Source organism: Schistocerca gregaria, chromosome 1 (genome assembly GCF_023897955.1).
Source record: "Schistocerca gregaria isolate iqSchGreg1 chromosome 1, iqSchGreg1.2, whole genome shotgun sequence".
In the NCBI taxonomy this organism is placed as follows: Eukaryota; Metazoa; Arthropoda; class Insecta; order Orthoptera; family Acrididae; genus Schistocerca; species Schistocerca gregaria.
This window is the reverse complement of record NC_064920.1, coordinates 506,981,684-506,995,867: the sequence shown is the minus strand read 5'-3', so window position 1 is coordinate 506,995,867 and position 14,184 is coordinate 506,981,684. Positions and strand designations below refer to the sequence as shown.

General features: G+C 43.2%; 1 protein-coding gene across 1 annotated transcript in view; it reads right to left on the bottom strand.

Moving 5' to 3' along the window:
• The window catches only part of LOC126355426 (uncharacterized), a 66,829-nt gene extending 54,825 nt beyond the window's left edge, over window positions 1–12,004 (bottom strand). The window contains exon 1 of the mRNA XM_050005770.1: window positions 11,930–12,004. Coding sequence (XP_049861727.1) covers window positions 11,930–12,004 — 75 coding nt within the window. The remainder of the gene's footprint in view (window positions 1–11,929) is intronic.
• Between the last annotated feature and the right edge of the window lie 2,180 nt (window positions 12,005–14,184).

Sequence of the window (14,184 nt, the reverse complement as noted above, 5' to 3'; positions counted from 1 at the left end):
GCAGCCTGTATTTTTTATTCGGTAATTCATTTCCTCTCCTAAAGACCTATTTAAAAATGTATTACAGTGTACCATTCACTGAAAATGAAATCTCTGTACTTAAAGAATTGTGTACTTTGTGTGTTCTCTGTAACTGATACGTCAAAAAATATTGTACTAATTAAACACACCTGTGATTTTCTCTCTCTGTTTACTCTGACTTACTATTAAAGTTACGCCAAGGACAAAGTAATACGTTATTTACCTAACATACGTATGTGTACCTCTAGTTTGACATTAAAATGATTCCATTGTCAAAACATATTCATTATATACGTAAAACGACATGCGCACACACGCCTCTCTGTATATCATTCACTGAAGCGCCAAAGAAATTGATATAGGCATGCATATTCAAATACAGATATGTAAACAGACAGAATACGGCGCTCCGTTCGGCAACGCCTACGTAAGATAACAAGTGTCTGGAGCCCTATTCTGCATAGTTCAAACCGATCAGTGCAGTAGGTTAGCCTCGGTAGTGACGCCATTTTCGGTTCTTTATACAAAGTTGCTGTTCTGTAAGCTTCTGAGACCTGCTACCGCTCGGTTCTTCTGCCGATTTTTCGACAGCTGTACCGAGAGGTTTTAGGTTTCGGTATGGTCCACTCATTCGGTTTGGCGGGACTTTTTTACACCTAGAATTTGTTATTTTTAGAGGTATTGAGCGGTCTTAGCTTTGGATTTAATGATCAACAGGATGCATCCAGGTGGAAAGTGAGTTCATAATAGACTGTTTTCCTTTGTTAGAAATATGGTTTGTATTGTTGTTACTGTGAATGATTGTAACATCAAAAAAACAGTTTTGGTCAATATTCTCAGAAAGCATCTGTTATTTTTTCGTAATTAAGTGTTTAAAAAATCATTAAATTTGAAAAGGTCGGCTCTGCTTACGTATTTCACAAGAGAGTTAGCTGAAATTGCTAGTCACTTTGCATACTTTTTTCCGCAAATGGTTTGCTTATTAATTATCGAAACACGTTTAAGACTTTTAAGTTACAATGGATAAGAATTTTATGAAGCCTGTTAGAGGAAACCTTCCAAAACTTCATGTATTTACGTCTTACACACAAAGAACACAATTTTTAAGCACACAGATTCCATTTTTGCGTATATAATACATATCTTTGGTCTTGAAGTGGTTTGAATTTTACGTCAGTGTTATGTATTGGGTTGATGCACAAGTTCGTAGAGTTCTTCCTTAAGTTCAATAAACACAAGTTACACGTAACAACGAAATCAGCCTGCCTCTGAACTGGAATTACATAGTACCCAAGCAGGTATGAACTGCGGTGTCAAAGGCCGCTGGGAACAAAAATATTTTTTTTTTTCCTCTTCGTGTTTGTAACACATTCTGATACTTCCCTAATATCAAAGTAAAGTATTTTTCTGAAATATTCGTTGTTATTTAAATGTAAGAGCGCGCTTTCTCAGTGAGGAGTATATTCGATTTCGTGACTTCCATTTGTTTAAGAAATGAAAGATGAAATTGCTGTGTGTGAAACAACTGACAGTGTCATTTTTTTCTTCTCACAAATAATTTACCATTTTTTCTGAATATATAATGATTTCCGAGTGTGTGGCCAGACAATAAACTAAGATCACAACTTAAATTACTGCGAATTAAACTAGCAGCAATTGTCTTTATACTCTTGCTTGTTACAAGTATTTATCTGCGGTCGAATCCTTAACAATAGTTGACAGAGATGAAAGATCCTCGCCATAATATTTTTCGACTGCACCATCATATATGAAACAGTTTGATTCGTTAGATACATGTTATAAACAACAAAGTACGTCGATAGCTACACTCGCCTATGCTTCTTCTTATTCTTTGACACTCTTTTAAACAATTTTTCGGTTTCATGGAGGTATGTCTGTCTATGCAACTAATTGAAGGCAGTTTGTTTATTGGCATACACGTTTCGCTTCTTTTATTTGTGAAACAATAAACAAACTGCCTTCAATAGGTTGCATGAATTTTGAAACAACGAAGGAACGACGAAAAACAGAAAAAATTATGAATTTTTCGGGTGTTTTTATAGATGTATTTGTACAATGTGGTACTACACTCCATTCCTAACTCGTATTCTGAAACTTAAAATCCAAAACAAGACGTCAATGGGAATGAGAATAATATGAGATAATGTGACATTTATAACAGTTTCCAGAACAGATTCGATATCCTGTCATCATCTTGCATTCATGAAAGCACTTGGTCAGCGAAGTTTGAGCAGTATTACGTACTGAAACCACACTTTTGGTACTGTGAAGAACAGCGTGCCTGTTCGGCTGCTTGCGGCTTTGGATTCGTGCCGCTGTGGCGCTGCAGTGAGCATGTGCGGATCTAAGGCAGATAGCTTTTGATTGTTTGGCGGAAGGAGAACCGACAACAGAGCTTCGGTTCGCTAGAATCGTTCGGCATCGCTTCCGAAATGTTTATAGAATAATGTTGGGGCCCTCCTTCGAAAACAAGACCATTCGATGCCCTCGCGTACCGAACCGATCGGCAAAATGGCGGAAAGATACAGAATAGAGCCCCTGGCGTAGTTGTTACATCAGTTACTGCTGCTGCAACACAAGTTATCAAAATTTAAGTGAGTTTGAACGTGGTATTATAGTCTGCGCGCCGGCCGGTGTGGCCGAGCGGTTCTAGGCGCTTCAGTCTGGAACCGCGTGACCGCTACTGTCGCAGATTCGAATCCTGCCTCGGGCATGGATGTGTGTGATGTCCTTAGGTTAGTTAGGTTTAAGCAGTTCTAAGTTTTAGGGGATTGATGACCTCAGATGTTAAGTCCCATAGTGCTCAGAGCCATGTGAACCATAGTCGGCGCACGAGCGATGGGACATGGTATCTCTGAGGTAGCGATGAAGTGCTGATTTTCCAGTACGGCCATCTCATTAATGTACTGTGAATATCAGGAATCCCATAAAATTTCAAATCTCCCACATCGCTGCAACTGGGAAAAGATCCTGCAAGAACGGGACCAAAGACGACGGAAGAGAATCGATCAATGCGACAGAAGGGCAACTCTTCCGCAAATGCTGTAGATTTCAATGCTGGGCCATCAGCAGGTGTCAGCGTGCGAACCTTCCAACGAAACATCATCGATATGGGCTTTCGGAGCCGAAAGCCCACTCGTGTACCCTTGATGACTGCACGAAACAAAGCTTCACGCCTCACATTGGATTGTTGAAGACTGGAAACATGTTGCCCGGTTGGACGAGTATGGTTTCAAATTGTATCGAGCGGATGGATTGTACGGTATGGAGAAAACTTCATGAATTTTTGGATCCTGCATGTCAGCAAGGGACTGTTCAAGCTGGTGGAGTCTCCATAATGGTGTGAGGCGTGTGCACTTCGAGTGATATGGGACCCCCGATACTCTAGATACGACTCTGACAGGTGATCACCTGTATCCATTCATACCCATTGTGCATTCCGACAGACTTGGGCATATTCACCAGGACAATGCGACACCTCCACAAGTACAGAAATGCTGCAGAGTGGCTCCAGGAACATTCTTCTAAGTTTAAACACTTCTGCTGGCCACCAGACTCCGAAGACAAGAACATTATTGAGCATATCTGGGATGCCTTGCTACGTACGATTCAGAGTAGAACTCCACCCCCTCATACTTCTACGGATTTATGGACAGCCCTGCAGGATTCATGGTGTCAATTTCCTCCAGCGCTACTCCAGACATTAGTCGAGGCGATGCCACATCGTGCTGCGGACCTTCTGCGTCCTCGCGGGGGCCTTACACGATATTAGACAGGTGTACCAGTTTCTTTGGCTCTTAAGTGAACATCAGTTATACAGTACTCCTTAAACATACATGTGATCAGTAATGAGTTCTTGTCAGTTTGCCTAGAAATTGCAAAAATTTCCCAAGAAAGTATCTTCAGAAATCTCTTTTCATTTAAATTTATCACTAAATGTTATCTTTCAAATGTGTTTGTGCTCGTCTATTCAGCTACGTCTCGTTATTAAATGTCATCTCTCGCATCTTTTTGCTAAAAAGCGTAAATACCCTGACCTCTCCAGCTTTTTCGTAGTTACTACTCACATGCACGCCAGAGCAGCGCACTGTTGCTGTTGCGAGGCAGTGAGAGAGAGGAGACCTCTCTGCACGTCTCACCTACCCCGATAAGATGCAGTCCAGCTGAGAGGCACATGCCTCACTAACGTTGTGTGAAAAGGACTAAGTGTAGAGAGAGTAGAAAAGAAAATTAAACAGAAAACGTACGCTACATATAAAATTGATTATAAACAGATTGTCTTTTCAAACAATATTTCTCTTATTGTTTGGTTATTTACATTTTTATAATTTTCACATAACATTTTTGAAGTATTTACTTTTTCACAATAAAAATCTATTGGGCATTTGCATTATAGACAATCGTCTTTTTTCAAGTATTTACGTTTTTTCAATGAAAAAACCATTTATTTACATCTACCATCATTTTTGTTGCGGTTATGTACTGAGGCCAGAGTATTTACTTTATTTGGAAGTACATGTCTTTTTTCATCATGAGGAGATCAAGAGACTTGAAGTTGTTTAATAGGCGAAACAACATGTTGCTTCGAAGGTGCTCCTATCTGCAGACGATAGTTTTACATCTCTTGCACGATACGTGCGCAGACCCGGTCTCAACCGCATACATTTTTGAATGCATGCCCATAACTTCTACAGTGGACTCCCTATTCAGTTCGTCTTTCATCAAGCCAATCATCTTTTTATTCACCAGCGGAATATTATGTCTATTATTCGCTGAGAATCACGAAATATCAAATCTCTTACGCACATCACTCCTGTGACCCTCATAGAGATTGATAGTCTCGTTGTGGTTTGTGAGGCTCTCAGTGCCTGTGTAGCACATTTTCGCTCAGTTTGGCGGAAATTTGTTCAGTATGTATCCATAATAGAAAGAGAAAAGGAACGATTTCGAAATATCAAAAAATCGCCATTTGGTTTGTGGAAAATAACGTTTAGTTGGGAAATTCAATGTCGACAAGATTTTGAATAAAAATGACCGATTTTCGGAAATTAGATGTGGCAATTAATGAAATTGCCCCAAAACTGCTCTCCCACAGTGCTGTAAGTCTGATGTCCCACATCTTTTGCATGCTTTTGCCGAATACCTCATTGTTCAAGAGTATGAAGAAATTTTCCTGAATGTCATTCCGTTTACTTATGCGATATTGTGTACTAATCTTTTTGTATAGCGTCATTCAGAGAACTTGACTAAACGATAAGATTCGATGAATCTTTTTTGATACCAATTTATTTTTCACACGTTGTTTCCAATTTCTGTAATGAATGACATAATCTTTTCTGTCATTGAAGGACAAAAACAATTTCTTTGATTTTTTGTTTTCTGATGATGGCACCATTTTTTCTGGACATAAGGATAAATCTGAAAGAAGATCGTGACTACTTCAATTCGATATCTATCTCAAATGTGTACTCTGTGTTCGAATCGTCTGGTACTTTCCAACATTAAAATTTTTATGCTGTCTAAAAGGAAGTCGTCCAAAGTTAGGTACGAGAAGATGTTGCAGCATCACCCAGCTGTATAAGTTATTCACATCAAGGTGTATGACGAAACATTCATCTATTTCTTCATCATAATCGGGCATTAATCTATTGCAGGCAACTGCATGTGTGCAGGATCAGTGAACAATCCCCATTCTGATGCCTCGTTTCACTAACTGAAGTTGTTCTACACCGGTTATTAGCTTCAACTCCTCTTCGGTAATTTTCAGAAGAGCATCATATTCGAAACCAGGTTGGGTAATATAATGTGCAGGGTCCAGTTTATATGTCTTAAGGCAAAGACCGCCAAAGCTTTTTTCATTGGTAAAGAGCACCTCATGAATTTTTAAACCGAACTCACAGTATTCTCCGAGTGTCTCGCAACTGAACGCATTCCATATAGTGCACACCTCTGTTATCGTTACACCTTTTAATAGACTTCAAAACCTTTTCACTGAAGGCAGGGGACCTTTCAGTCGAATCGATTCCTTGGTTACATGTTCCCATGGGAAAATTCCCTTCTGGCTAACTAAACTTATGATCATTGGAAAATACGTCCTGATTGTCTCGAGTTCTTCTACATTCAGTTAAGATGCACACTTTTCGACTGAGCAGTCAGAAAATTTAGTGAATCAATAAATCGGAAATTTATGTTGCATCTCTTCTTCTGATGCATCACTGGAACAATATTCGATGGTATAACAGAAACACGACATGCATTCAACATAATTTCTTCACCGTGATCTGTTGTCTTTTGTTCACAAAGGGTTTGCGACCAAGATATGCCCGCATTCGGGAGGACGACGGTTCAATCCCGCGTCCGGCCATCTTGATTTAGGTTTTCCGTGATTTCCCTAGATCACTCCAGACAAATGCCGGGATGGTTCCTTTGAAAGGGCACGGCCGATTTTCTTCCCCATCCTTCCCTAATCCGAGCTTGTGCTCCTCTCTAATGACCTCGTTGTCGACGGGACGTTAAACAGTAATCTCCTCCTCCTCCAAGATATGCCCATTGTAACTGCTTAGATGGGCAGATTGCTCGGAAAACAAAGGGCACAGTACAATGATACCTATAATTCGCATGGCAGCTGGGATGTGCTGCACCTCGGTACACACCGGTGAAATGACAATATCCCAGTCCTCCACACTGTCTTCCTGAAAAGGTATCGCGCAAATGTTACAGACTTTTGCGGAGCAAAATGCTGATTCTTATTCGGGGACGAATATCATAGTTTTAGTTTACAATAAAAAGCCGTTCACGGTATCAGCGATTTTACAGAGCTGTTTAGTACACTGCTCCACACAATAGTTGCCTCTGTATGATTCAAACCACGAATATTCCTGGTTACACCTGCAGTGTATACAGGGTGGAGAAAAACTGTGTCACGAAATTTTAACCCTGGATAGTTTATGCCAGTAGGAACCAAAATTACTAATGCTGTGCAGCTCGACAACGCACCATTCCTGAACTATGGGAACATGGCGCCACGCGCTCTGATTGGCCGTGGGATTGCCCTGTTGCCGTTCGTCTGTTGGCGGGAAGCGATATGGTTGTCGGTTCACACATACAAACGCCCCTCGCCCCGTCACCGCCCCAACGTGATAAGCACACGTGTCGAATAGGTCTTGCTGTTTGTCTCCACCTCACGTCAGAGGCACTCACACGTAAGCTTCACTTCGGAGCACACACACGTCGCCTGCGATTTAGTCATACAGTAAACATAGCGGCACAGTATTCGTTTGAAGAACAACGAGATATGGCTTTTGTTTATGGACTAGCAGACGGTAATGCGCATGTAGCTCGACGGTTGTATGAGGAACGGTACATAGCAAGATGCCACCCACACCCGCAGATGTTTACAACAATTCACTGACAACTTGGCGAAACGGGCTCGTTAGTGGGATATCATGGTGATGTTGGAACCTCAAACACGACGGGATGCTGCATTTGAAGAGACTTCTCTCGAGCGCTTCGAGGAAGCACCTACAACAAGTACTCGAGCAGTTGGACACGACATGAGGGTCACTCATCGGTTAGTCTGGGAGGTTTTGATGGATGATGACCAGCATCCATTTAGTTTCCACCCTGTTGAAGACCTAAATCCTGTGGCGGACGACGAACACAGGCTAGGGTTTTGCCGGTGGTTTCTGCGACTTGTTGCACGAGATACCGACTTCCCCGCCAATTTGTTGTTTACCAACGAGTGCACCTTCCATCGGAATGGTCTTTACAACACTCGAAACATTCATTACTCGGCAAGGGGAAATCCTCACGTCACGTACGTCCACGGACACCAGGAACGACTTTCGCTCAACATTTGGGCAGACATTGTGGGTGACCATCTTATTGGGCTGGTCCGTCTATCTCCTCGACTTACCGGGGCAAATGACCTTCACTTTTTGCAAGGAACTCTACCCAGCCTGCTGGGAGATGTTCCCCTGGACGTACGGCTACGCATGTGGTTGCAGCATGATGGAGCGCCCGCACATAACAGTCGTGCTGTGGGCGGATACTTAAATGAACTCTTGGACGGCCGGGTAAGTGGCAGAGGTGCTCGTAGGACATGGCCCACGCGATTACCACCTCACGCCACCGGGATTTTTCCTGTGGGGATTCTTCAAGGTTCTTGTTCACCCACCAGGACGCGAACCACCAAGAAACGAAGAGGAATTAACGGATCGCATTCAAGATACCGCCAATCACATCAGGGCAATGCCAGGGATCTTTGAAAGAGTTCGACGTTACCAGTCTTGTGTCGCTTCAGAGGGTCACCAGTTCGAGCACCTGCTTTAAGTAAACAATGTCTTAGCTACAAAAAAGGCCCTTTTCTGGGCAGACACAAATTGTAAAAGACTTTCTGTACGCGAACTAACACCTTTTGACGAGTTTTTCCCCGCTACATTTTATCACGAAACTACAATGGATGTGTCGGAATGCCGGCGGATTCGCCCCCAGGCCCCCAGAGTGGAAGGCTGGCGCGCTACCTCCGAGCGAGCGGGCCGCCTCCGATACATCGTGATTTTCGGCAGGCAAAGCAATAGCGGTCATACATTGTCCAGAGCATCCGGCAACAGGGCTATCCCGCGGCCAGTCGGAGCACGTGGCGCCAAGTTTCCCTAGTTTAACATTTGTGCGTTGTCGACCTACACCACATTAGTAATTTGGGTTCCTACTGGCATCAGCTATCCAGGGTTAAAATTTCGTTACAGTTTTTCTCCACCCTGTGGAATAAACGACACTGAATGGTCTATGCTAAAGTGCCTGACTGAAATGCGAACCAGAATCTTTACAACAACTGCAACCAGCGACTGATTCTAATATGCATTCTGTATCAGTGTAAACCAATAAAGGCAGTTTCACTTTATTAACAAGTTTTGTAAATTTCACAAACTTGTTTTTGCCAGTAGGTATTACATTGAGACTGATTTAAGCTGGGCACAGTCAACTAGATGTCCGTCTAATTCTTCCTTGGAATAAAAATTACACATGCATCATGTACAACGCTTCTGTAATTAAAGTTCCAGTTTCAAAGCCCTTTCAAAAAACAACCAGTGCTCAAATTAGAACATCATCTTACTGACAAGGGAACCTCCCCATTACACCCCCTTCAGATTCAGTTATAAGTTGGCACAGTGGATAGGCCTTGAAAAAGTGAACACGGATCAATCGAGAAAACAGGAAGAAGTTGTGTGGAACTATGAAAAAATAAGCAAAATATACAAACTGAGTAGGCAACATCAAGGACGGTTTGAGCTCAGGAGCATCGTGGTCCCGTGGTTAGCGTGAGCAGCTGCGAAACGAGAGGTCCTTAGTTCAAGTCTTCCCTCGAGTGAAAAGTTTACTTTCTTTATTTTCGCAAAGTTATGATCTGTCCGTTCGTTCATTGACGTCTCTGTTCACTGTAATAAGTTTAGTGTCTGTGTTTTGCGACTGCACCGCAAAACTGTGCGATTAGTAGACGAAAGGACGTCCCTCTCCAATGGGAACCTAAAACATTTCATCGCAAGGTCATAGGTCAACCGATTCCTCAACAGGAAAACACGTCTGATATATTCTATAAGACACTGGTGACGGAACAGGAACCTGTTGTCGACCCACCTAACTTGTACACTTGGCGAATGGGTAAAAAGATTCTTCTACCTTGCCCGATTTAGGTTTTCTTGTGGATGTGATAATCACCCCCAAAAAAATGATGAAAACATAAGAGTTCGTCACATAAACTGGAACAAATGAATGCAACAGTTTCACGGTCGCACAGTTTTCCCTGTGCTCTGTCAAAACACATGTTTTTAAGGTTTTCAAATTTTTCCATGCGCAGCCCGTCAAATGCTGCATATGTCCAAGCAAATCTGAACATTCCCTAGAATTTTGGAGAGCGAAGTTGATTATGTGTGAGTGCCTAAACTTTGATATCTGTCTGAAAATAAGAAATCGAAGTTTTCACTCGAGGGAGGACTTGAACCAAGGACTTCTCGTTCCGCAGCTGCTCACGGGACCACGGCGCTCCTAGGCTCATATTAACCTTGATTTTGCCTATCTTGCGCATGGACTACTCAGTTTGTATATTTTGCTTTTTTTTCATAGTTCCAAATAACTTCTTCCTGTTTTCTCGATTAATCTGTGTTCAGTTTTTCAAGGCCTATCCACAGCGCCAACTTATAACTAAATCTGAGGGGGTTGTGATGGGGAGGTTCCCTTGTGAGACAAGGGGAAACGTCATGGAACAAAAAATTTAACGGAAATTTGACCAATAGATGGCACTGCACGCGTCAGATTATGTACACCAACAGACGTGCGGCTCACGGCTGTTTCACAGTTTGAATCCGAGACGCCCACCATGACTTTCTTCATGAAGGATCGCGCACGGCTGGTAAATCTCTTTTACAAGAACGGTGGTTGTGCGACAGTAGCCCTGCAGAATGTATGTGTGAATTCCTAAGGGAACAAACTGCTGAGGTCTTCGGTCCCTAGACTTACACACTACTTAAACTAACTCTAACTTATGCTAATAACAATGCAGACATCCATGCCCGAGGGAGGATTCGAACTGGCGGGAAAACGTTCTGATACTTCTTACAATGGAATACATGTACTGGTACTGATGTGATAGGTTAACTTCCAGAGTTCAGTAGAAGAGATATTTTTCAGAGTAGCGAAGATGAACAAGCGTCCACAGGTCTGCACTTTAGACCTCATGTTTACTTGACATATTTTTATTGTTTTGGTCCATACTACCACACCTTGAAGTTGGCTACCATACAGTGTTAGCAACAACAATACCGATACAAGTATTTTACTGTCAGAGGTATCAGGACGATTTCGTTTATAACTTACTACTCGGTCATTTCCGGAGCTGGGTGCCTTACGCCAAATTGATACCTTTACCCTTCTCCATCATCCCCGAAACTATATAATATCATCACGGAATCAGCCTGCAAAGAAGGCGGTCAGAAACAGTCTGAAAACCTTGTAAGGGTGTTGCAAGGTAGGCTATGCTGACAAATAACTGTTAACAAAAATCGTACGTTCCACCGTTTCCGAGTTAATTAGCATTGAAGTTAATCAATCAGGCCACTGCACACACAAATTAAAGCGGCCCGCCAGATACAATAAGTGTCAGTAGCATAGATGATAGCGCAAGAGACTGCTCAGCCTTTGACTCGGGTTTGACCCTTACTAGCATCCCATGTAAAAATTTGTATCGCCCTCTTGTTTGGTTTTAGGTAACTAAACGTAGAACACGTTTATCAGCACTGTCCCTGGCGGGCCGCTTGAATTTGTGCGTGAAACGACCTGACTGGCTAACTTCAATGCTAATTAAATCGGAAACGTCGCAACGTGTCCAGTTTTTTCGTTAACCATTATTTCTCACAGCAACCTACCCCGAAACGTCATTACCAGGTTTTCAGACTGTTTATGACCACTCCGTATACCTTTAGCATCGATAAACTAACTCCGTCAGAACAGGTCTCGCAAGACCATAACGGTACTAACCGATCGCCATGTCAACTTGAACCTATAGGTATTACTGGAATCGGATTGGAGGGACATGTGGTCAGCACAACGCTCTCCCGGCCTTTGCCAGTTTCCGCAATCGGAGCCGCTACTATTCAGTCACGTAGCTCCTCAATTTACCTGACAACGTCTGAGTGCACCCCGCTTGCCCACAGCGCATGGCAAAAGCGGACGGTCACCCATCCGCGTGCTATCCGAGCCCGACAGTACTTCGGTGATCTGACGGGAACCGGTGTTACCACTGCGGTAAGGCCGTTGATATCGATAAGACTCAGTCAATTTGTCGGAAGGCGACGTATCGATACTTGAAAAAGTTTTGCCATCTGTAACTGACCTTGAGCCGTGAGCAGGCGGCCCTGGCGACGGCGACGTCGTGCGCCGGCATGCGCGACAGCACGGCGCACAGCATCTCGTGGGGCAGGTCGGTGAGCGTCGGCGTCGTGGGCGCCGCCGGCTTCCGACGCCGCCACAGGCACAGCCGGCGCCGCTTCGGTCGTCGGCTTTCCACCTGCACCAGCACCCGGCCATCGGCTGATACATTTGCTACAGTAACGTTAGCACTACTCATACCACGGTACACACGGAAACATACACTATATGATCAAAAGTATTCAGACACTTATTTCTGGACGTTAATGTGCAGTATGACCATCCATGGTCATTATGACAACTTGAAGTCTGCTGGGACACTTTCAGTGAGGTGTCTGAATGTCTGTACAGGAATGGCAGCCCATTCTTCCTCGAGAGCCCAAAACAGAGAAGGGTCTGATGTTGGACGCTGGAGTCTGGAGCGAAGTCGACGTTCTAACTTATCTCAGAGGTGTTCCATTGGATCCAGGTAGGGCACGGACAGACCAGTTCATTTCAGGAGTGTGTTTGTCCACAAATCATTGCTTCACAGATGCTGCTTTCTGACAGGAGGCATTGCCATAGTGATACAATCATCGCCGTGCGGTAGCGTTCTCGCTTCCCGCACCCGGGTTCCCGGGTTCGATTCCCAGCGGCGCCAGGGATTTTCTCTGCGTCGTGATGACTGGGTGTTGTGTTATATCCTTAGGTTAGTTAGGTTTAAATAGTTCAAAGTTCTAGGGGCTGATGACCATAGATGTTAAGTCCCATAGTGCTCAGAGTCCAATCATCGTCTCCGAACTGTTACACAGTACACGAAGTTGTAAAATGTGTTCATGTCCTTTCCCCTTTAGCTTTTTCTTAAGCACAGGAAGGGAACCACACCCTAGCCAGGAAAAACACCACTGTACCATAAAACCGCCTCCTCTGTACCTCATTGCTGCCACTATACATGATAGCAGGTAATGTTCTGTAGGCATTCGTCAAACACAAACCTCAAGCATCGACTAGCATTTACTTCAGAAATGTGTAACTGACGAGGAGCTGCTTTATCATCACACCCCATTCTTTTTCAACTACTTATGAACAGCCTTTGTGCTGGCTGGACTGCTGGTAGTATTTTGGAACTCATGGGCAGTTCCGTCTGCTGATTATAAGGAATTTTTTTACAACTACTCTCCGCCATGCTCGACTATTTCCGTCAGACAGCACATGAAGTGTGCTGGTATTAGTTTATCTGTGTTATTTGATGTTTCCATTTCACCATCAATCACCAACAATCGACTTGGGCAGCAACTTTAGAAGGGCTTAAATGTCCCTGATGGCTTCTTACTCAGGCGACATCCAGTTACTATTCCACGCTAGAGATCACTGCGCCCTCCGACCGACCCATTGCGTGGTTAGTGCTTCTTTGCTGACTACACAATAGCCCCGCCTCCTTTTATACTAGCGGGTCCGCCTCCTGTGACATCTAGCGGTCCACGCGGTGTTACATAGGGGTGTCCAGATATTTTTGATCAGACATTGGAATTTCATCATACCGAGCGAGTCGTCTTAGATAGGACAGCTGTTCATATCTTTTCCTGTTATCCGTATTTAGGTTTTTCGTGTTGGCTCTGTTTTGGCTAAGGCGAACCTCAGGATATTTCATTTAAAAGAGTACAGAAAATATCGTTCCTTACCCTTTTCCATCTCAAGCATGTGCTCGTCCCCTAATGACCTCATCCTCCATGGGACCTTCCTCTATTTTTTATTTCATTTGCCATGGGAATATACCGTTATTTTTCTCGCACACTGGATATCTGTTTTCCAATTGCTCTTGACAGTATTAAAAGCCCACCCAACGATTGTATTGATCCTTATGATGGTTGAATGCTTAATTTCTTGACTTCATTTAACTTGGTCTCAGAACCGTTGATGTTTTGCATATGATTACGTGCTTTCACTTGATACGACTTAGTCCATTAAATGTGTCATACGTACACGTAACGTTAGACGTTATAAACGTCTAGCAGAGGCCCGAGATTTTAAGATAATATTTCTAGCTAAAATTTTCTAATTTTCTCCCAATGTGTTAGACTGATTCACCGAATAATACCATAGCAAATATAATGTTTAACTGTGAACATAATGTTTCATCCAATTACAATTAAAAGCCCGCCAGATTTACAAACTAAGGGCTAAGACAGGACCTTGATAACGATAATGGTAGGCAAGTTTCATCGAAAGAAGACGTTATTT